The sequence below is a fragment of the Tetrao urogallus genome, assembly GCF_951394365.1.
Source record: "Tetrao urogallus genome assembly, chromosome: 1".
Classification (NCBI taxonomy): Eukaryota; Metazoa; Chordata; class Aves; order Galliformes; family Phasianidae; genus Tetrao; species Tetrao urogallus.
Genome location: NC_136813.1, coordinates 168,149,807 through 168,174,482, shown reverse-complemented (window position 1 = coordinate 168,174,482; position 24,676 = coordinate 168,149,807). Strand labels below are relative to the sequence as shown.

Below are 24,676 nucleotides of genomic sequence, written 5' to 3'. Positions count from 1 at the left end.
AGAAATAAAACATGAATGGAAAGGATGTTTTCAACCAAGATTTGAATAATGAGCCTGACGTCGCTTAATGCTTGAAAGATTATATTTTTTTCCTATCAGTAGTGACATTTTCTTCAGAGGTTATAAACTGATGAAACTCACTACTTGCACAGTGTAAGTTATGTCGCTGGCAATTAAGTGCATTTTGAGAGAAAAAAATCACTTTGCCATCAAGAGGCAATTTAGTTTATTTGCAGTGGGATGGAGAAAGCTTCTGGAACTACTAAGAATTTGTCATTCTTGCAGTCCATAGTGTACAAAGCAAAATACTAAAAAAGATCATCATGCACCAAGCACAAAATTCTATTGAGATTTTTGTAAGGGAGAGAATGTAAGCTAACAGAGAGACAACATTTGAAATATTGCACTGCGTCCTTCTTCTGTTCTACACGGCAGGATAATAGAAAACCTGTGCTCATTTTTTTGGTAAAATATTTGCTCGAGCATCTTTTGCAAAAGTGTTACCTACAGTTTACAGGACAAGAACATACATATTGCAAGCTGTTGAAAGCTGTCTCTTTCCACATCATATTGCAACTTTTAGATACAGACTTCAAAGAAGTCACTCTCATCACTAGGAGACTTAAACAGCAGTGCTTTTTTTTATAAGGAAAAAGAAAGGCACGTGTATGAAGAAGGTATTCTAGAACTTCAGAAAACATATTTCAGGATTTTAAAACCTTACCTTTAAAATACATAAAAATGACATTTTCTGCATAACAGCTTGCTTACACTGTACATTTTGAAGGAAACTAGTATGTATTTTTACATTTTACGCAACGTACAACTAGAATCTTCCTTCTGTAATGTAATTTCCCTTCCAAATAAAATTAAAAAAAATAAACAAGCTTGAGTTGCTTAAGATGTCTCTAAAATTCCTTAATTCATGATGAAGCTGTATTTATCAATCAATAAAAATACTCATGACATAAACACACCAAAGCAAATCTTTTGCCAAACAGTAAGGAAAAAAGAAAACAAGAAAAAAAATCTCTTTCATGTTTTATATGTTATCTTTAACCTCAGGGGCATTTTTCACATAAGCATTCACGTTTTCTACTAAATTGCTACTTTTAGACAGTACTCTGTGTAGTGTGATCCTCTTAATCCACAATTCAGGAGTGATAATCATTCTTTCCTTTTTACATTTCTAGGAATCTGCTGAAATGCTTGGCTGCCTAAACTACAATCATTTCCTTTATGCAATGGTAAATTAAATTTTGTAGAAGTGGAGAGTGATTTAAAAAAAAAAATCTTGTAAGAAACTTAATACTGCAAAGAAAATTCAAGAGAAAGAGAGGAAGAGATAGTGACAGCTGTGTAGGCAGTAGAAGATACCAAAGAAATGAAAGTTTTATGGTTACATCATACGTAGTCTCCTCACCTGAGTTGACATACGGTATAGTCTATTTTATACAAACATAAATCTCATATTGTTTTTATCTTGTAACGCTATTATCTCTTCAACATACTAATGATGAATATTGACGGAATCATAAATAAGTGTTTTTCTTCCTGTTTATCAGTCTTTTCCCTGGAAAAATACAATCAGTTCACTTTGCATTCTATTAAAATTACACTGAAGTGACTAAGTCGATTACAACGAATAGAATACATTACCTGGAATACCACATGCATGAAAAATGAATTTGAGTAACAGGAGTTACAAGTGCTAAATGTTAAAAAAGTGTGGTTCTACTATTGTGTTCATAAGGAAACACTGAAAAGATAAAGAGGATTTCAAGGATAAACAATGCCTTAAAAAACATAGCAATTATTAACTGCAATTAAAAGCAAAATTATACTATTAATTCACATAAAATTGCACTATATATAGAAAATTTCATTCAGGAAGCATTATTTTCTCACTTAAGGATGAAGATAAAACCACAGAAGCCCTAAATCCACCAAATATTTTTACAGATAGGGAACACCCAACAACAGTGCAGACTATCAAAGATGCTACTACAAATGATTTGGATTTTCAGACGAACTGTCAGAAAGCTCTGCTTCAGGTTTTTTTTTTTTTTTATGCAGACTCAGCCATTGGAAATGAAAATATAAAATGATATATTTATTACTTCAATCTATTGAAGTAATACATATTTGTATGCTCTGCATATTTGTGTGCGTATTCATAAGAAGGTCCAGCCACTAGACTTGCTGAGACTCAAAGTATTAAAACCAAGTGCATCTATTTATAATTCCACATTTTAATAGCAGCTATATACAAAACACAAGTAATAGTAGGACAGTAATATTTAGTGTGAGAAAACTGAGGTCAGTTACTCCCACAGGGAAATTTTATCGTGTTAAATCAACTGACATGAGACTTCCACCTCACCTCTATCCAACTGATTGCCTTAAACTTACTAGAGAACCTTAAGCATCAGCAGCTCAGTAAAGCTAATGTGGGAAGGGCACAGTGTTTGAAGAGTCTCTTTTCTTCTTCTTCAGCGTAAAACAAAATGGAAAAAAATATTAAAAAGGTCAGCCATTACTTTCATTTGAACATCAGTGCTGAATGTCAGAATGGTTGGCTATAAGAAAGCCTGTGAAGTAGATATCTAAAGCACCCAGGTGCCAACACAAGCACATGAGCTAAGTAATCTAAGAGAACAGACTAGAAAGTGATTTACTATGAACATTTCTGTATATAAATAAATAAATAATCCTGAAGGCATTCAGCTATCATCCCCTAGATCTAATCAGTAAATATACTTCACACAAATGTGATTTGGCACCAGTACACTTTAGTCGAAAGCAGTATTGTACTACTGAAGTACCCAAGCATTGTGCAAAAAGTAATTCATTTGCACTCAAATCACCTTCACACATGAATTATCTGCATTTCCATTTTACAGATGGGAAAACTGAGTCACAGAGCTTACAGATGGCTTGATCAAAATTATTTGTCATCTTAGCATCACTGGACATCACCATTTAGATGATAAATCCCTTTAGAGAGTAACTGACTCTATGAGGCTGGGTCCTTCAGCTCTGGGCAAGCAAAGTAAAGAATAAGATGATCTTCATCACATGAAAGATTCCAGGACGTACTTAAATCCCTTTCACATCAGTAATGGTAATATTCCTATGTTTAAAATAAAGTGTATCTTAAAGAACTTTAAGGGGGGTTGGACTCGATTATCTCTGGAGGTCCCTTCCAACCCCTACAATTCTGTGATTCTGTGAACTTGTTAAATCACTGCTATGTAGATGTTGTGATGTTGTGTAGTTCTGGCATCCAGTACATCATGCTGCCATTCTAATACAAAATGAGACAAAGTTCAAATGTAGGAATTTAACTTACGTTGATACAGACTGGAAAAGGCACGCTTAATCATGAACATCACAAACTAATAACAATATTTCATTTTGTTTTGCGTTCAAAATCACTGGTATTCTTGGAATGTCTAACATGCATTCTGCTCACAAACAAACTACAGAGCCCAGATTAGAAACAATAAGCATCCTAAACTTCACTGAGACCTCAAGGAGCTGAATCACACAGAATTGCAGAATTGCAAGAGTTGGAACGGAGTTCAAGAGATCATCGAGTCCAACCTCTCTTCCAGATTAAGTATTCTACGATGTGTGAAGGCCCATGAGCTTTCTGCAAGTGTACAAAGAGGCACTTTCCCCTCTTTTTACACTCATGGTGGAAAATGAAAGTTCTACTGCCAAGTGGAACATAAGAAAATCTGAGCACAATCACCAAGAGAACAAATCTGTACTCTGGTTCTGTAGGTTAATAAACAGGTACAGTGCAACTGCACTGGTTTCTACATTATCTGTATCCAAACTAAAATAGTTATATCTAGACTGCTATGATCTCTTCATGGATGAAGACCACAGAGTATCCAAGATTAAGTGCCCCGTGAGTCCTTGTCCTTTCCTAGGTCTGGTGTGCAATCACTTAAGAGAGGCTGGGAAGATGACAGAACTATCCTGTGACCTCAACACAGTGAAATAAAAGCAATCTGCTCTAAATGGAACTTATCTCAGAAACCAACAAACAGATTTCCATCTAAATTATTTTGTCAACAGCGTGGCAGTATCCTTGCTAACCTTATTTGGCACCAGTGAATAATTAGATACACAGGGGTGTGACTCCAATTGAAGGTGTTGGCATTGTAGCACTCTGTGAAAATATTAACTATGAGGTTAACTCCAATTTTCTCTTCTTTAATTAAATGCACATGGTACTAATGAGGTAACCTACTGTTCCTTGATAGCACTAATTAGCTAAGAGGAGAGTACACTCTCACACTGCAATTTAAACCTAAAAATAAGGTTGAAATATGCTAATTGCAGGCAATTTAAAACAGTACAAGTTGTAGAACTAGTCATAATAAGGGAAACTGACTGCTTTACAGCTCTGCAGCTGTATTTTTAACCAAAGTTAGATTAAAATAAACTTTGGTTAAAATTAAAACATGTCAGGCAGTTTTAGAATGATTTGGCAAAATATCCAGAAGTCTCTTCAAAAATTGTTACTTAATTCATAGTATAAACACAAATGAAGGAAAAAAAAGGAAAAAAAAATCTGAGTGCTCATCCAAGAAAAAAAAAATTATATCTGCTGTAAAAGAATTCATCTTGTTTGAATAGTTTGAAGCTCTGAATTTTCATAAATACTTTCAAGTCTCATTTGTACAAGTGCAGAGCAGCTGCAGCTCATATTGACGTCAGTGGAGTCCTGTCTGCTCAACTCCTCTGGAAATCTAGCCCTAAAATTAGACTTTTGAATTGGAGTGGAAAAAAAGGAACAAAGAAAATGCATGCTTTCTATGGAGAAAGTACATTCTGAAGAACAAAACTGTGATTCTACATAGAACTTTGAAATTCCTAAAACAGAAACTGCAACATTTTGTACTGTAACCAAGTATATTCTTCACAGAGCAACACAGAGTTCAGTTTAGCACTAGAATTACAAAGTTGCATGGCACATTGATTTGTAGTCATTTCAAATTTTTTGATTTAGAGCCTCTACTGTTGAGCAAACAAGATGTACAACAGTTTTGATATTGCTGACTAATACTTAGGGTGACAGTGACCTGAGTTGCTGCTTTTTTTTTCTTTCCACTTTACTTTTAATGAGTAGCAATGCGAGTACCTCTATCCCAAGAATATAAAAGGATGATAATATCATAGTCTCTTACTAAGACAGAGTGAAGATCTTGCTGGGCGAAGGAAAAACCTTGAAGTGATTGAAAACAGTGTGGCCTTCATAACCAAAATCATCAATTGTAGTCTCTGAACTACTACAGAAAATCATGGGAAATGATAACAGCTAAGCTGTCATTCAAGAAAGAAAGAAAATCTATTCATATGTATCAATGGATATGAATGAATGCTGCACATCTTATTATCAGAAGTCTTCCATAAAGCATAATGAATGATCAATAAAAAGCATGTAACAAGTTGACTGACTTTGCTCTACACCTTTTGCTTTAATTTTAATCCATTATACATCTCTAACATATTTTTCAGGCATTGAAAAGTTAATTCCCAGATAGTACTTCAGGAACTTACAAACATAGGTTGTTTGATTAATACTATGTTGTATTCTAGTTCATTTATTAAAGGCAACGTGGCTACACTGCCAATAAACCTGTAAAACTTCTGTTTACCATTTCACAGGACACTACTGCAAACTGTAGAACTTCCTGGAGGACCACAGCTATGATATGCTACAAGAGGAATGAAAAGGTCATCAAAGAAGTTACTCATGTCTTTTTTGCTAGGTTATTGCCAGCAATGTCAAAGAATCTCTTCTTTGGATTGCATGAGTGGACACTGTATTTCCTAATGCAGAGCAAAGCAAAGACTCCCGAAGAACCTTGTCAAGCAAAGCTGAGCATCACATTCTTCTTGGCTCCAAATAAACGACTAAATTTTGTGTGAGTGAGCAAGACAAACCAACTGGGAAAAGCAAAACTGATGCAACTAACAGTATCTGTGCAACTCAGCTGATGTTTAGCCTCAAGCTAATGCCAGTGTTATGGATTTGGCTGGGTTAGAGTTAATTCTCTTTTTAGAGTTTTGTACGATGCTGTATTTTGGATTTTTGATGAAAATAGTGTTGATAACACACTGATGTTTTAGTGATAGCACAGCAGTACTTGCACTGAGCCAAGGACTTTTCAGCTTCACAGACTACCCTGCCAGCAACGGGGCTGATGTTGCATAAAGAACTGGGAGGGGCCAGGGCCAGGACAGCTGATTCAAACTGGCCAAAGGGATACTCCATACCTTCTTATGCTGAGCAATAAAAGCTGAGAAAATTTTGCTTTAAATGACTTAATGGATAATTCCAATAGCAGAAGTGAAGCTAGTTCCTCACACTGGTTCTGTGCAGGTTAAACAAAACTACTGTGCAAAGGCATTCTCATGGCCCTAATCCGTACACCTCTGCAACAGCCTGTGGAAGATCAAGGCACTGGAGAAGAGGTATTATCTTATCTTAGACATAAAACATAAGGCCTATTAAAAAATCATCTGTTTAAATTCCTTAACTATTTTCTAAAGCGTATGATCTGAAGAGCCGTATAATTAACAAAATAATGTAAGTCACTACCTAACCTAAAATTGAAGTATAAAAAGTGTTAAAAACGAATCAGTCATTAAGTGCGACTAGAAGGCTTTTTTTTTCTTTTCACTTGCACACTTTTCTGGTTTTTTTTTTTTTTTTTTTTTTTTTTCTTCTTTCTTCTTGTAATGTATCCAAAACAGATTTTTCATTTTCTTCTTAAAAATATAAGCGCAGCCCACCTGTGCCACGACCATAGGAGGGAGAAGAGCAGAAGGTCTTTATTCTAATCTTGTTTGCCTTTGTAGCCAGCTGTTGGCAGCCAGCACCCTCAGCCCCTGCTTCCTGAGGAGCTCAGCCTTGCCCAGCTGTTTATCTCAGCCTTTAGCACAAAGCTTCCCACACAGTGCAGAAAGCTCAGGTTAAAACATAAAATCTACCTCAGAAAAAGCATATATAAAATTGGCATCTACATGTGTTTAAAAAAAGAAAAAAAAAAGGAATAGAGTATTTTCTTCTAATAGATTTTAAATTATTAATCAAGCGTACAAGCAAAATATATAAGAAAGAGAAGACAGCAAAACCAGCATCCTAGTCATCCTAGTGCTTGAACTTTTACATTGAACAGCTTTTGTTAAGCAGGCCCACATCAGAAGGTAAATCTTAGAATTATAGAAAATAAAGTGACCATACTCTTTTTTAAATTTTGGACATCTTTTGATATCAGCTCTCTCTGATCTAAAAATATAACAAATCTCCATCAATCATAAAAAACATCTAAGCATACTAGCAACATGAAGTAAATAACGTTTAAATACAGATACTTAAATTCTAAGACCCAGTTTATAGTGTTTTAAATACAACATGTTTTAAATAGCAAAACAACTTTTTAAAATACACAGTTCTCCCTTTAACGTGTACTTCTTCTGATTTAAACAAAAGAGACATGAAGTCCATGAAAGTCTGTAAACATGCAGTAGTTTATATAATGTATATAAAGTAAGTTTCAACACAAGAAAATACCATCTCAGTAACATTTTAGAAATGTTTCACCATATGCTAGAAACTTCTCATTCATAAGCTCATTACCCAATAGTAGCTCTCAAGAATAAAGCTAATTTACATGTAAAATAAGAGTATGATCTACTCTTTAAAGGCACAATGATAAACACACCAATTTGACAATTACATTAATATGAGTATTTGCATAATTTGCCTTCTACACCTGTTCCTAATTTGAAGCAGCTGCGGAACAAATCACACTATGTAATCTGAATATGCCAGAGTCATATAAGAACACTAACCTTTTTTAGGAAGTTTTTATTTTGTTGTTTTGCCTCATTTGTTTTGAATTTAACTAAATCCATAAAAACAAACTTTCAGGTTACACTGTTTATCCTCATCAGAGATAACACATATAAGATAAAATATTATTATTATCATTTGGCTTCATTTTCAATAGTGAGGAGAATTTCATCTTCACAACTGGAAAACCAGTGCACAGAAACTCCACTTTTTGCAGCTTTTGACACTAGATACACCTCCTGTGAAGTATGTTGAGAACGTGTACAGTTAACATCCAATACAATAGAAAACTGACAAATGGAATTCTGACCTTAAAACAAGTTTCATACAAAAATTGAAAGAGAGATAGTATTGTACTTTCTGGTGATTCTTTTAGTGTAGCAAAGGGCATGCGATCAGCCTGAAGTTGTAACCACTGCTCGCCAAACTAAACAAACAAATGGGGACCTTAACCATCAGCAAAATAGGGAACTAAAGTAGGACAGAAAAATGACAACCAGCTGGGAACAACATGTAGGATCACTGTAGGCTATAAGAAACTAACATGGGCAAAGACTAAGCCAAGCAATTAGAAGAATTTTCTATATTAAGCATTTGTATATTAATTTAATTGCAATTCATCATTTTCCTCTGTTACAGAAAGATATTTCAAGAGAAATGTATTCTCCTGTGCCACTAAGCTGAGGTCATACTGGAAATAAATTCCTTTGATACATATGCATGTCACTTCCTAGCAGGTGACTTACCAGGAATCTGGACTAGGAAACATCTTCCTAATTTCTCCCTGCAACTGAGTATTTAGCCTTTTAAGGTGAAAAACAAATTCAATATTTTGATAGAATTTTATAGGTTAGTTGGATGAGATACTGAATCAGCCCTTGCTGACTGGGAAAGAAACATTCTTCAAGTTGTTTCAGATGACTTTCCATCCTCTTTTGCTGATGCACCAAGAGAAAGTGCATGTATCCACTGTTTGCTGCACTCCTATCCGAACATATAAACATTTCAACAACATTTATGCCTTTATATACCATGTAACACAATGAAATATATACTTACAGGAAAAATAGGAAGAAAGTTAAGCCGATCATGTATTTTAAGTCAAAGTTTGAACATCCTCAAAGTATCATCCTTGATGATACCATCTGAAACGCACTTGGTTTCAGAACAAAAAAATAATATTATATATTAATAGAAGCCAAAATGCTGCTAAAGAACAAGTGGAAAAAAGAGGGTGAAAGAGACAAAAATTTCATTAAGCACATTTAAATATAACATGTATAAACTTGATAACGTGCCCAAAATGCTGAGAATCTTTTAACATACGCTAAAAAATGATGATACATCAAATGACACAAAACGATACATCAATTTGTTCACCCTTCCTCCTTCCAAATACAAAGCTGCATTTTTATTTTAAAGTTCAGGCCATTCTTGAAAGCATATTCGTCAGACTGGTAGGAAGGTTCAACCTGTACTGCCTAACCACCAACATCCACCTCTGACATTTTGGCCCACATAACAAAATAGGAGGCATTACTTTTGGAGAAGCCCTCATCCATAAATAGGGAAAAAATGAATCAGAGTTCTGTTAATTGCAAATTCATAATCCTGTCAGTGTACAAGAGGCATTTAGATAATGTCCCTGATTTCCACTTTAGCTTTTGATTAGCTCCTAAGATAGTCGGACTGGACAACTCTCTTCCAGTTGAACTGCTTCATTCCATTCCATTCCATTCCATTCCATTCCATCCCATCCCATCCCATCCCATCTTTTCGGATTGTTCGTTTTTACCTTGTCATAAGGAAGTTTTAATAAGTTCGCTACATTTCTCTATGCCTATTATATGGCTACGTCTATGGCTACTAACTTTCAGATCTAGACATACCGAGTAACTGATTGACACTGTGGTGTTAGAAAGTGGCTAAATAACTTAAGATCACCTGAGGATCCAATTTAAGCTTAATCAGATTAATACAATCTTTCCGCCACAATGTAGAGTAATTATGGCTAGCAAAATGAAGATGCTAAAGGGCCTGGAGCATCTCCCTTAAAAGGAATGTTGACAGACCTGAGTGCGTTCAGCCTTGAGAAAAGACTGAGAGGAGACCTTATTAATGTAAGTGTGGGAGTCAAAGGGACTTGGCCAACCTCTTTTCAGCAGTCTGTGAGGACAAGACGAGGGGAAACAGCCTTTAACTGGAGCACTGGAAGTTCCACACCAACTTTCAAAGAAACTGCTTCACAGTAAGGGTGACAGAGCACTGGAACAGGCTCAGGTTTTAAGACTATGAAAATAAGGAATTTGCATTTTGTATTTAGCAGTATTTAAGTGATTTTTTCTTCCATTAATTTTTACTTGCATTTTGAGTCAATGTACAGCTACATGTTGTTACATCATCCTTTTAGCTCAAGTTCATGTCTTTTACTCTTCAAACTGCAAGGGTGCAATTATGTCCTACGAACAATCATCCCTTGTAGCTATAGCTAAAAGTCAACTCTGCAACGATAAAACAAGAAGGATGGATCAGAAAAACTGGAGGGATGATAAAAGAGTAGAGATATCTTGGGATCTGTACAGATCATATCTTATTCTCCTTTGCCCAGTACTATTCAAAGCGTGAGCCACTGGATTTTGGTATACTCCAAAAAGTGTAAATAATGTACACCTATGCTTGTGCTTGCACAGTTAGGCATGAAATAAACTCAAAGATGTATGAGTATAAACTTGCTGCCTGCAGTTCGGTCCCACTTCAATGGATCTGTCATTGATGCATGTCTCCGTATGGCCCTGCAATTCTTTTTTTCTTCTTGTACTCTGCTACTATTGCCAGAATACACTGTACAACCTCTGGAAATGTGAGTCATAATAAAACTGTGTACAGTTATTAATGCAGTAAGACTCAAATGCCCAACAGAAAGAGTCACTAAAATAGTTTAAAAAAAAAAAAAAATCCTCCAAAAACATCGTAGAAAAAAGTTTAATTACAATAGCAAAAATAATAAAATATTAAAAAAATGAATAACAGAAGTTTCATACTAACAATGACATCAATACTAAGGATGATATTCACATAATCTCATGCATTTTAAGTTTAAAAATATAAAAATAGAGGGTATTTAGCTGTGGACTGCTACTCAAGCCTACTGTCTAGACCAGTGCTTGTCAAAACTGACAGTTAATCATTTTTTTTTTTCTCTAGGACAGAAAGCACACTGTCTATGATTAGATATAAGATACATTTTTATGGAATTTAAAATTCAATAAATAATCAGTAGTAATGAAATTAAAATCACAACACTATAACACTTAGAACTCCCATAAATAAAATGGGAAGACCTATTTGCTGCACTGCAGTAGCAGAAGCATTCTAAAGGCTTAAAGCTAATTATGTTTACAAATAAGGAAAAAAAGAAAACAAGAAAAACAGGAAACATTTGTCAGGTAAAGCGAACATTTTCAAAATCTTTTTAGAATTCTTGTTGACAGTTTCACTGGGAAAAGAAGTGATCTGAATAGCAAGGATTCTTCCCTGAAATTCTTCCCAAGGATTCTGAGTAAACTAGAAACATTTTCTGTGTAAATGGTATGCATCAACTTCTCTGATACATCAGATCTTAACTCACCAATACAGATAGCACTAAAACCATTTAGAGTGCCTGAAGTTCTGTGTCCAGTTTGCAGCCTCCAGTGTAAGAGATATTTGGATATACTAGAAAGAAAGTCCAACAGAGAGTCACAAAATGATGAATGGACCGGTACCTTTCCTTTCAGGACTGGCTGAGGGAGCTGGGACTGTTCAGCCTCAAGAAGAGGAAGCTCAGGGGGATCCTATCAATACGTACAAATATCTGAATGATGAGTGGAAAGAGGAATGAGCCAGGCTCAGGTCAATAGCACCCAGTGCCAGGCCAGAAAGCGACAGGCACAAACTAGAATGCAGCAGGTTTCCTCTGAATATCAGAAGCACTTCTGTGCTGTGGCAGGTGATGGGGCTCTGGTAAAGACTGACCAGATTTTGAGACTCCTCCTCGGAGACAGACCTTCAGAAGCTGCTTGCACGTGGGCCTGGGCACCCTGCTCTGGTTGTCCCTGCACAGCAGGGGTTGGGTCGGATGGACCCATGGGCCCCTGCCAACCACAGCCACTCTGTGGTTCTGAGTTTTTGTGTAAGAGCTAATCAATTCCACATGTAATAATGGTATAATCTCTTTCTGTGGGATTTTGTTACACTAGAATTTATTTTATCAATAACGCTATTACTCCTCAATAATTTCAGAAATACTACCAGTAATTTCCCACCTACTACATATATAGAAAAAAAAAAATACATCAGATATGCAGGATAACAAAATCTGCTAAGTACTGTATATTGGTAATCCAAACATTAAAAACAATTGGCAACTTTTGCCATTTAATTTATCATGAACTACATTACTGAAACCCAATGTATCTATCTATAATCTATCTATACATACATATATACATATGAATATTATTCTTAACAACTATTGATATGGTGTTATATCTGAATGCATTTAAGGATATTATTTATCACAAGAATTAAGTCTGAATTAATATCACTGATGTTCATTAAATGAAAGTATTCTAAAGAATCACACATGAAATCATAATTATTTGTTTCTAGAAGTATCACTGGAGGATTGCAATACAAGCTATAGCAACCTAGTCTAATTACAATGATTAAATAATCACTCAGACAACTCTATAAAAGTATTTCCCACCCAAAACAAACATTTTCCTAGACTAAACCACTTTGCAAGATGCTAAATTAGTGCGACTTTCCCAACATGGAAAAGAGACCCCTCTCTTAATCTTGGCTCTGAGACTTGTTGGGTCATGTCATATGCCAGGCCCTAAAATGGCTGCAATAATAATGATCTCATCAGTGGGCTGTTAGACTAATCCACTGCATTTTCAAGTACCGTGAGACAATCACCTCAACATTGTACTCTTAAACATTATAAAAGTGGGTATTTGGGGAAGAAAAAGAAGTATTTTTAATTTTGTCTCTTTCATCAGCATATTTATTGCAGAGAAAAGTAAATTAATTGTACAATAAATGTCTTCTAATTAAAAACTGTCCATATTTACTAATTTGAAGGTATTTCTTCTATGTTTTACTGATAATTATGATGAAGTCAATACATTTTTGTATCTAATAACTTGAAAAAATACAGACCATCCAAAACAATATGAAAGATATCACTACTTAGATAACGTCTACATAAATAATTACTTTTTGTTACATAAATAATTATTTTTCATTGTGATCCAGCTAGTGAGATTGTAAGTATCCCACATGGTCATGCACTGAAAGTGAATTAAAACAGATAAAATATTGGGTATGTAATCTATATTTTAACAAATGACATTTACAATCTACTCATCAGAGTTTTCTGTTCATGAAACAAGTCATAAATACACAAGAAATAAAGTTTACTTTTGAAAAAAATAATCAAACCGTCATATCCTTTAAGGCATTTCATGTATATGCTCAAGTTTTAAGGAGATTTAAAATCTTTTTCAATTCAATTTATTGGGTGTAGTTTGCTTAAAAAAAATCTGTTCCCCAGAATTTTGCTACTGTTTTCAATGACTCCCTACTTTAAAAACAGAAACAAAACAAAAAAGAATGACATAAAAAAATCCACAGGAGTACAAGAGGCTGAGTTTTCAGGTTTTTATATTGGTGCACTTCTTCTCATATTAGTTCCTTTTCTAAGCTCCTCAAGCTTCACCTCTTCCCACAGAGCAGTGTGCCAAAAACTATTTTCTCTGAACAATGAAAAGCTTTCTTTGCCACAGTTTATTTATTTACGTTCTCACACTTAATTCTGCTTAAGAAATATAAAAGATGCTTCTTCCTTTCCAAAGGTTGCCTCTTGGCCCAAATGGCATAAAGAAATCACAACCTTCCAGCCTATGCATCTAGACTGAATAAAACCTTTCTGGGTTTAAATGTCATAACCATTTACACAGAATTTATGCATTAACTGGAGGGATAGAGTAAGTGTGCTACGCTAGCCATCATACTCAAAACGATGAGAGACTGTTATCCCATAGAAATGCAGAACATCAGTATGTGAACCTTGAATCTTTCAATAGACCCCATATGGATAGTATTTCTAAATTAAGAACCAGAAATTTAGTGGCTTGATTATTTTTATAGAATCATTAAGGCTGGAAAAGACCGCTAAGATCACTTAGTCCATCAACACCATGCCCACTAAACCATGTCCTAATATTTTCCACTATTTCAGATGAGGTCTCACAGATATCACTCAGAAACAGCCTTAACACTTCCCTGTTTTGATTGGAAACACCTTTTAAAATTCATTTAAGATTGTGCATTCTCATCTATGTCATATCACTGGTAGTTCACAGTTACATAGAAACTAATAAACCAAGCTTTTCTCTTTCTTTTACATTGTAAAGGATGAACACAAGTTTAAGGCAGAAATGTGCCCTAGGTCCTAGACATACGGCCTTGTAGTTTGCTGTACTTTCTAAAATTCATTAGAATTACTTTCTAAATTCTGTTCGTGATTCGAATTTATTACTTTATATTGTACAAAGCCTCTTGTGATCACTCCCTCCCTCCCTAATTTCATTTCATGTGGTTCCAATTGTTATGTCAGACTTGTAGTTAAGTTATTCTTTTCTCACTCAGAATATTGCTTCAACTCTTCCTAATTGAAACTTTTGAATAGGTAGGCTGTTCTGAAAGTAATGTCTCCTATTTATTTCCTTAAAAACTACAATAGATACAAAGAGTACAATAACATCCGCCATCTCACGGTGCTCTCACATCCACTGGCTGGCCACCAGAAGTGTTCATCAAGCACTGATGAATATCAGTGTGTGCAATTTTTCTCACTCAGAGGAATTCAATGACACACCCTTGCTTCATATGTGCCTTCCATGTCAGATGCCATTTTGTGAGAATGCCCCTCTGCTGCCATCTGTCCGACAGCAACAACATGTAATGGAATACTGATGGGAAGGTTCAACCTCTACTGCCATACCACCAACATCCACCTCTGACGTGATGGACCATCATTATAAAATAGGAGGAATTACTTTCAGAGCTGCCCTCTGAGCTGAGCCTTTGGAGCAGTCTAGATATATATGTGCATATATACACACAGACAAGAATCAATCACCATTCACATCTGAATTTGCAGTATTACTTCCATTTCACAGGCATGCCCTCAAACAAGTTTGCCATGGGATCCTGAACAGATTTTGAAGCAGAAAAGCACACTGTTTTGTGGATGACTTCATACCATATTGTACTTTGAGAAATATCTCTCTTTTAAGCATGAAACCTATAGACCAAATCTGCAAGCTAGATTACAGCTGCCTCAATTTGGAAATAACTGCTTTTGTAAGTACAGAGTTCATTTTGATATTTTTTTCTGGCATGTTGTGTTACTCTATTGATTTTCCTTAAAGTTATAAGGCTGCCTTTTCTATCACACTGAAGGCATTATTTCCTAAACAAATGGATTTATTGTGAACACATAGGGGAGAAATCTCATTCTTCATCTGCACATTAGGTTTGTAGTAAGATCCTTGAAGTATATTGATACTGTTGGCACAGCATACGGTTTCCTTTGTACACATTATTATCTTACAATTGCATTTGAAAGCTTCACATAATCAAGCAGCAAAACACTAAAGTAGTCTTTAGTAAATTTTTCACCATTAATTCTATTTCATAACACCCTCATCTGTCTGTCTCAAGAAGATTATATTAGAAGCATAAGAAGGCATAAAAAGGTCTAGAACATCAAAGAGGCAATTGCTGGACAACCCCCTTCCCTAGCAGTTTGTACAAGATGCGCTGATGTGTTTTCCCAATCCACCTTATGACTGTTGCATCAGCTTCACTCACATACTCTTCCTGTATATTACGGTATAATGTTTATGCATGTTCATTCAGATAATTTTAATTTAATTCTATTCAAAATGAAGATAAACCAAAACTAACACCAGCACTAATCTTGGCTTTCATTTAGATTCCTCATTAGCCTGCTCCTCGTGTCTCCAATAAAGTCCCCTTGAACGCACAAACTAAAAAAAATCTTTCTACACACTATTTAATTACTAGAAAATACTGTCTAGATGACTAGAAAATTTCAAGATAACAATTTATAAATAAAAGTTATCTGCACAGTGGAGGTTGGGATGGCTAAACAGGGAGACTGGATGTTCACATATGTGGAAAGGTGCATTCGCTGTTATCTTCACCATTTAGCCACAGAATTTTTAGATTGTTAGAAAATTTTCTTTACTTTTCTAATTGCCAGCTGAAATGAAAAAAGCCACCTGTGAAAAAAACAGAGGCTTAATGGTAATCTACCTTGAAAGTTTCAAAATATCTGCATGTGGACAGAATATTCATAAAATATTTTATTCAGTTCTTTTTCCTGCATTGGGACACTAGAGTATTTTTTTTTAATCTCAAGAGTATAAAGAGCATCTTGCTGGAGTGGTGTGATTCTAAAGTGGTATAATTAGGGACCTGCCTGGGAGCAGGCCCTTTAACAGAGCCACTCACTATGAGGGAAGCATTCATGTACCCCCCAGAGCTCTCCACCCGCTGGTCCGGGCAATGAGCCAGCTGGTAAGAATCAGGCCAATCAGGACCACTGCATGAGCCAGAATTACCTTAAAGAGTCCTCCATCTCCTGCCACAATGCACACAGCAGAGAAGCAATGGTGCAGGCACTTGACTGGCAGGGGACATGGCTCCCCAGATGCTCTTGCAAGGCAAAGGCACTTCTCCATAGGGCATGGACTGCCATCATTCAGCACAGAAAAACTAGCCCATCCTTCCCATAGGTAGTAATATTAACTGATATGAGACAGGATACAGACTACACTCCTGAGGAAAAGATGCGTCTGCCGGTTTGCTACATAAAAACTGAAGCAAAAAGTTCTCCCCAGAATTTTGCCTTTCTGAATAAATGGAGTATGTGCGTTTGGGCTTCATCTCCCCTCTCCTCCCAGTCCCTCAAAAATTCTTACAGAATCAGAATCAGCACGAGATGAAGGTGGAAAGGTGTGATAGTGAAGGTGACAGTAGGTGACAGAAGATGATGGTGACAGTAATGGAATGACACATCAGCCTGCTGCACAGACATACGTCTAATATTAACATGCCTCCTGAAATCTCTGATAATATTGTAATCCTAATTAGTATTCTGCATATCCAGTAAACACAACTTGCATAATGCTTCTTTCCTATGTCTCCCCAAATTTTTATACTGCAGCACTTGGTTTTGTGATGAAGAGCTGATCTCCACACTATGTAGATTTTGTAGAGTGGATTTGTATCTATATAAATTTGGACTTCCCAACAAAATGTTATCACGGACACTTCCATTGTAAATCAGAGTTTTGACCAGCATTTTTTTTTACTACTGTATACATTCCTCTGCCTTAAATGGACCTCTTGTCTCCTACATCACCAGAAGTTTGAACACAGCTATTTCCCTTCCCTCTACGCCTCACCTCACCTAAAAATAATTTCTCGCCTTCTCTCTCCATCTCTTGGGGTTATCCTTGTCTTTTGAGTGGGTATCACTGATGCAAATTTCTGCACCTTAGAGGATAACTGTGTATTCCTCCTAACAGACTTACAAGGAAAAATTGGACTTATGCCTTTCTAGCAGCTATCCTCCAAATTTAATTTACCCCAAGCCTCAATGTTTGCTTATATGTAGGCCACATATTTCCTCCAGAATTATACTCAAGAGGAAAAAAGACTGTTTATCACTACTCTCCTCTTACACTCTATATTAGGAATTTGCATTTTTCTAAATCAGTGCTTTCTAGCATGTACAAAATCCTCCTACTTCCTATGCTTAGTAGCAAGCATTAGATAAACAGAAATATGTAGCATACAGTTTTTGGAAAGACAGTTTGAGACCAGCTGGATTTGTTTCTATTTGTGTTGAACATAAAAAAGAAAACTCAATCTAAGTTAAACCCGTAACTGTTCTTGCCCTTTTTAAACTGAAACTTTTTTTACCGACTTTCTACTTGCACAGTTCAGTTGCAGTCAGTGCATGTTAAATCAGAGGACAACATTTAAAAGCACTACTTTTTGCTTATTTTTACTCACATTCCCAATTTCTTATCTCTCAACAGCTCCTTACATATGTTTAAAAAAAGTAACTAAAAGTTACAATATTAATGATATGTTTGCTAATTTATTATGTGCAATGAATTTTAAATTAATTCAGACTTAACTACAGATCCAAAGGGAGATGACCAAACTAAAAGAGTAGCACAGAAGCAAGGAAATTAGGCAGATACATTCCCTGAAACAGACTATGAATATCTTCATGCTAAATTCTCCAAGAAGAGGAGAAAAGAGTGTACCCACAATAGCTGATCCACTCCTTTGTCTTTCACTCTCCATAGTTTATACTATATAAATATAGTTCATGTTCACCATTAATATCTTCTCTTTCCCATTGCTATCTAAAATCTATTCAAATCTCAGACACCATATAATATTCTAAATATTAAGGGTATTTCAGTGTAATTATTTTCCCTATTTTTTATCCATAACATTATTTTCTACGATCAATGGACTTTGTCAAATCAGAGCACAAGATCATTTGAAATCTAAGCTTATGCCTATATAATATGCTTTGCCTATATATGTATTTTTTAAAGTGCTTCTGATAGCTAAATGCAAAAAAGATTAGGTAATTAAACTGAAATGTATACTTACTTGCCCAAATTTTATCAAATGATTGCACTTCAGTGAAGTGCTCATGCTAAATAAACAAAGCTTACCTTAACAACTCAACATGCCATACAGCATGATATTTATACAACAGGCTTGGTACACACTGAGCTTAACCATTTGATTCCAGGAGTCATGATTTCCTGACATGCCATCCTAATACAGAATGCATAAGTACTAATGTTGAAACAAAAGATCTACTAATATGAAGGAAAAAATAACTATCTAGTTCATTGTTGATATACTAACTTAAGGGATTGGAGACAGTTACCTATTTATTCTAGCCAAGATAAAGTTCTGACTTTATGAAAATAAACTACTTCAATGGAGGCAGTATAGGTAATAGAAATAGCTAAGCTTTTCATAGCTCTTTGGCAAAAACAAATAACATTACAACTAACTGTCCAAATCCCTATGCTGTGTAACCTACACCAGTATCAGTATTGTGAGCAGATGAGTCTAAACACAAGGATTTGCCTACGTGGAAGGGAAATTGTAGTGCTGTACATGAACACCCACCTGTGGTAACAAACTCCTAGCATTTACCTCTAAATTATGCTTGTGCTTTGCTCAAGTCTTTCTCACGACTGTCAGTGTAAGGAGAACGACAAAGCTGCAAGAGTCACAGCCCAGGCTAGATGACATGAGATTCTTCAGTAGCCATAAGGACCGTTATTTCCTGCCACAGGAGAATGATCTACAGGTTGTAAGAACCAAACTGATGTTTTCCCCCTATTACTTACTGCAGAAATGCAGTAATATGGATTGAAATCCATGAAAGTGGTCAGCTCTCTTCACCACACCTCAATCACACCTTTTCCAGAAAATACGGTAAAACAAAAATCTGTACTATGGAAACCTTAACCTTACTTACGGCAGTAAGTTTTCCAAGTAAATGCTATTATCTTATTATACTCAGGTTAACATTATCTTCAGCTCCCATCCCAAACCTGCCTTAGCTATTCTGAAATATGTTATCAACCAATGCATGTACTGACTGGATCCACTTGATGCATCAGTGTCATGACTGGCATATATAAACATCCTTCAAACACACTTATTTGGGTATCTACACATGAAAGTAAAATCGCTACTACAATTGGTACTCAAGCTTGTCAGATGGGATGTTTTTCTCCTCTGTTTTGCCTAAGACATGCTAATGATTATGCCATCTGCAGTCTGAAACCCAGAAAAATGTAAATCAGAAAGTAATAGTAGATCAAGATAAACGTCTGCATAAAATGATAATCTTTGCTAGTATACTGTTAACTCTCTAGTATACACCTCTGTATAACTATCTAAATGTAAACCACTACCCCTTGAAAAAATATGGGAAAACTACTAGATAACGAATTTTTTTTGCATTAAAAACTAATACAAATAGATTTGCTAACCAGAACACTTCTCTTTTAAAATCAGTCATATGGCAAGCATATCGGTTTAAATCAGTTAAATCAGTTTAAAAAGATTTTTCATGAGAAGCATATAAAAAACATTCACAGTGTTGAAGAAAAATCCCAGAGGTTCTCTAAAATCATCCCCTTGGTAAAAAAACAGTAGAACTTGGCCACTTACCGAACACCCTGTTTTTGCAAAGTTGTGGACACAAATTTGAAGGTTTCTTCAATAAGTTTTCAACTTGCTGATTAGCTAGTAGCTGCTGTAGGTCACTAAAATACTTGATACATTACAGAATAACAGGGAGAACATGTATAAATGCAGCATATGGTACCTTCCCCCAAATATCCTTCAAATACAAGATGGCTACTAAAATTAATACCATTTTTCCTTTTTGGCACATGGAACAATAGTGCAGTTTACATCAAAATATGGAGCACACGAGAAGTGCAATGGCAAGGATTACCTAATACCCACATTTGCTTGCAGATGTGTGAGGCAGTTTTAAAATTTTTATAAGATTTTTAATAGATTTATAATACAGTTCTACCATATCTCCGGTTGCTACATTAGTAAAATGGTCTGAAATTATCGGAAATTAGACATGCATTAATATGAACATATTTTCAAATACTGAGAGAAGTCTGTTTCCTTAAGCACAAACACAAGCATTTTTCATCTTTTTTTATCTTATAAACCCCAAATTGCTTATACATATTTTGCAATTCCTACTGCTAGGAGATTTTGGCCAAAGTTACCATTAAATCTGGCATAATAAAATAATAGTAATGTACAAGTTTATGACCCATATTACAGTATTTGGTTAAACAGGCATCACGATGCTCAAAATGTGAATTTCCACTCCATAATGAACAATGAAAAGCTCTGTAGTAACAGTAAAAGACAGAAATAGAAAAGCTCCAAGGACCCATTTTCAAAATCTTTATACATCCTTTCCACTAAAGAAGAAAATTAAAACGGAGTGCGCTCATACCTGAATTTACATGTTATTTGATACATAAACCAAAGTCTGGAAGCATATTCCATTTTCCTCTCATATAAAAACGAACCAAATGAAGTGTCCAAGGCTAATGAGAGGCACTGAACACATACTGATCATCAAAGGAAAAGTTGGAAAACAAGAGCAATAATCTTGGCTTTAGGGAGCACGTAACAATTTTGAAAAGAAAATTATTTGCTTTATTTGCTTCTTCCTGCCTCGTAAGTATGGCCCATGAGGCACTGAACCTTCTTGGCAAAGACAAAATACAAGCCATCTCTACAATACACCAGCCCATGACATTTATAAGGCATCAGGCCAAGGTTTGTCCCGTGGGAGTAGGAAAGCACAAGACTTCCTTTCCCCATCTCATCATCCCTTTAGGTTGACTGTGTGACTGCCTTTGTCTCCAGAGATGGTTTTCTTTCCTTCCATCAATGTCTACCACAAGTAGTGCATCCCCACAGCCTTGAAAAGATTCACCGATGGGTGGAAGATATAAACAGAGATGTAGGGAGCTATCAAAATGCTGCAGTTTACAAGTTGGAGAATTAGAGTAAGCTAGCATCGCTGACAAAAATACACTGGGAAAACTGACACTTTTGCTTGTTCCATATAATTCTCTTAGGATCTGGTGTAGGCCTATTTAGATATCTCAGGCTAGAAGGACCTTGAACACTCCCTGTACAGACCTTGCCTTTCAGAATAAGGAGCTGGGGGAACTACTTTCACCATATTCATTAAATCAATTATCTTTACGATTCGACCCTTCAGGGTCACCAATTTCCCTTCTGAAAATTTAGAAAAATACACAATTCATAAGCTGCTGGATTTACGACTATTTTTCTTGTGTGCCCGCAGCCCAGAAGAGATTAGCAAAGTGAAGTCAAAACTGAGTAGAGGGAAGCTGAGATGGTCCCAGGACTCTACACCTCCAGATTGGACTACAAGTATAGCATGGCAGAATGCTAACTTGAGATGTTTGGGTTTTTATGTTATTTTGGTTGTTGGTTGTTTTTTTTCCATTTTCTTTATTTGCTTCCTGATGTTTTCTTTTGGTTTTGAGCTTTAAAAGTAAATTTGAAGAGAGATGATGTGAAATATGAAATTGTGTGCCGTGCCTACCATTCCTTCATGAAATTTCACCAAGAAAAAGAGTAGTATGTAAACTGTACACAAAAATTGCACAAGTTAACAAACTTTACATTGTTCCACCGATGCAAGATTAGACAAATTGTAATGTCTGGAGCTCTCCCTCCATTATGCTCCACTAAAACTAAAAACCAGATTTTTAAAAAATGTTATTCTGTCAAAAAGGAGGGATTCCCAGAGGTAGGTGTTATACTTATTTACTAAACAAAACAAAACTATCACTTATGATCACCCTTTGTCTGCAACAAACTGCAATTCAGCAATTAAAAACCGCTAAATACAGTCTATATGCCATGAGAGAACCAGTTTTGTCAGAAGAATGCAATTTCAAACGTAACTCAGAATTCATAACAAATGACCTAAAACCTCAAAAAATTTTTCAAAAATGAAATGCTTCCCATCTGCAAACAGTACAGTATTCTTACCAATGATGAATTTAAAATAATTATTCAGTGCTTAATCTCCCCCAAAATATCTGAAGCCCAACAGCATCCAAGTGTGAAAAGCTATGCCATGTTTTTTCAAAACACAGAAGCAACTCTTCTATAAATTCATGCTGTTGGTACTTCCTGAATAATTTACCATTTGTCACTTGCATATAGTATTGATAGCCTGTCTTGCTTATTTCTTCCTGGGTACCATTTCACTCCTCATCTTAACACAGCTACTTTTACAATTTAATCTATGTATATATATAAACATATCGTGCCAATCTTGCAACACACCTATCAATAATTCATTAGAGCCATAGCTATTCAACTCAATCCGCACAGATGTTTATTGTAACAGACCTTTCAAGTATCTATAATCACAAAACGCCTTTCTACCTGCTGATAAATTCTGCCTGTGAATTAAAAGTCACCAGCGTGAAGGGCTACCTCCTCCTTTATACGAATACGCAGCACTCGGCATTAGAGCACAGGCACCAACACACACACCACACGTGTGAGCAAGCACAGCACTCTTCCTTCCAAGTGAGGCCCCAAAGGCAATGATCCTTTACTAACCTGCAGTGGTCTCTGTTTATCAGTGCCTTTAGGAGACTTCAGTCCACTTGTCTGTTGCTGTAAAAGCAGCTGTCTTGCTGCCTGGAGTGCCTAAAAGTTCATATTAAAAAAAAAAAAAAAAAAAATGTAAATAAGTTCCACCATTTCCTAGAAAGAGATGAGTTAATCATTGTTAATGTTAGGTAAAAGTCCAATCAAACAAACGCAATCTTTGATGTGTATTTGCTAGATTTCAGGAGCCAGTTTGCATTTGTTTTACTTGAAGCATAAAAAAGGTCCTCTGAAAGTATGCATATAGGACTTCGCTAGAATTTATGGATTTATGGATGTACATGAAATCCTGCAGGAAATAAAGTTAATTTGTTTAAAGTGCTTGAAGAGGAAAAATCATAAACTGCATCAATAGCCTCATTTCCACAAGGAACTTGTCTTTGAGTGTTCAACTAAAATGCCCACTCCCTTGTAAATTATCATTCAATTTGCATTTTCATATTACAATTTTGAAGCAAAAGCAAGTAGACTTCAAGTGTTACCGGAAGCTGTAATTAAATTTGACAAATCAACATCAGATTATCTTGAAAGCGAATTAATAAGGATATTCATTGAAGATTAAAAACAATTTTTGTACTTACAATTCAAGGAGAAACCTCTCCTTTGACAAAATAAAGTGCAGTTTTAATGCCAAATAAAAATGAGTGGTTTTAATTTGCATTTTTAGGGAAATCGGAGAACAAAGAAATTATTCCCCAGCCAATCAGAGCAGGCTCTGGGATGACAGCATCCCAATCAAAATATAAAATGTTTTCATTTATTTTGTGTTTTCATTCCAACTCAGCAAAATACAGTTAAACATGTGAAAAGTAAACAAACGCTCAATTTAGCCAAGGAAGGCTAAACATTATTTTTCCTTGTAAAATTTTTTAAATGCCAAGTATTATAAAATGATATTTATTAAGAAATGAAAAACAAAGGGACATTTACAGTGAAACTGCCTACTCTTTTTCTTTAAAAATCAGTCCAGTAAATAGAACCTGCAGTTTTACGATGCATCACCCTATTCTTTACGTTATTCAAAATGCACTGTACATAGAAAACACTTCAATAAAGGCGATTTGATCAACATTCCCTAAAATAATAAAGATTCCCAACTGATAAAGAAAGGTACAATTTTGATTAGACTCAAATGAGCTGGTTTTTAAGATAGTTTCTAGTATCCATGACAACAGTTGCTTTGACAAGATGTGCATATGGCATTACACTGCCAGCTGGTGTGAACAATGTTTGAACTACTGCATTGAGATGCTGAGCAAACAGAAAAAGTTGCCACGTCTTAACCCTCAGGGAAAGCAGTCATCCCCTGATCAATTATGAAAAGACAGAGAGAGGGCTGCTACAGTCTGGCTCCAAGCAAGTTTTCTGAGGAGGCAGGCAGACACAGAAAACCAAAGT

General features: G+C 35.6%; 1 protein-coding gene across 6 annotated transcripts in view; it reads right to left on the bottom strand.

The window, feature by feature from the left end:
* Positions 1 to 24,676, bottom strand: part of FOXP2 (forkhead box P2) — a gene marked incomplete at both ends in the record, with an annotated part of 185,535 nt that overhangs the window by 97,219 nt on the left and 63,640 nt on the right. For 4 of the 6 annotated variants that reach the window (XM_079546781.1, XM_079546782.1, XM_079546783.1 and 1 more), the window contains one exon: positions 23,228 to 23,317. The exons of the other annotated variants lie outside the window; for them this stretch is intronic. In XM_079546781.1, the coding sequence (XP_079402907.1) occupies positions 23,228 to 23,317 (90 nt within the window). The remainder of the gene's footprint in view (positions 1 to 23,227; positions 23,318 to 24,676) is intronic. 6 annotated transcript variants of the gene reach the window in all.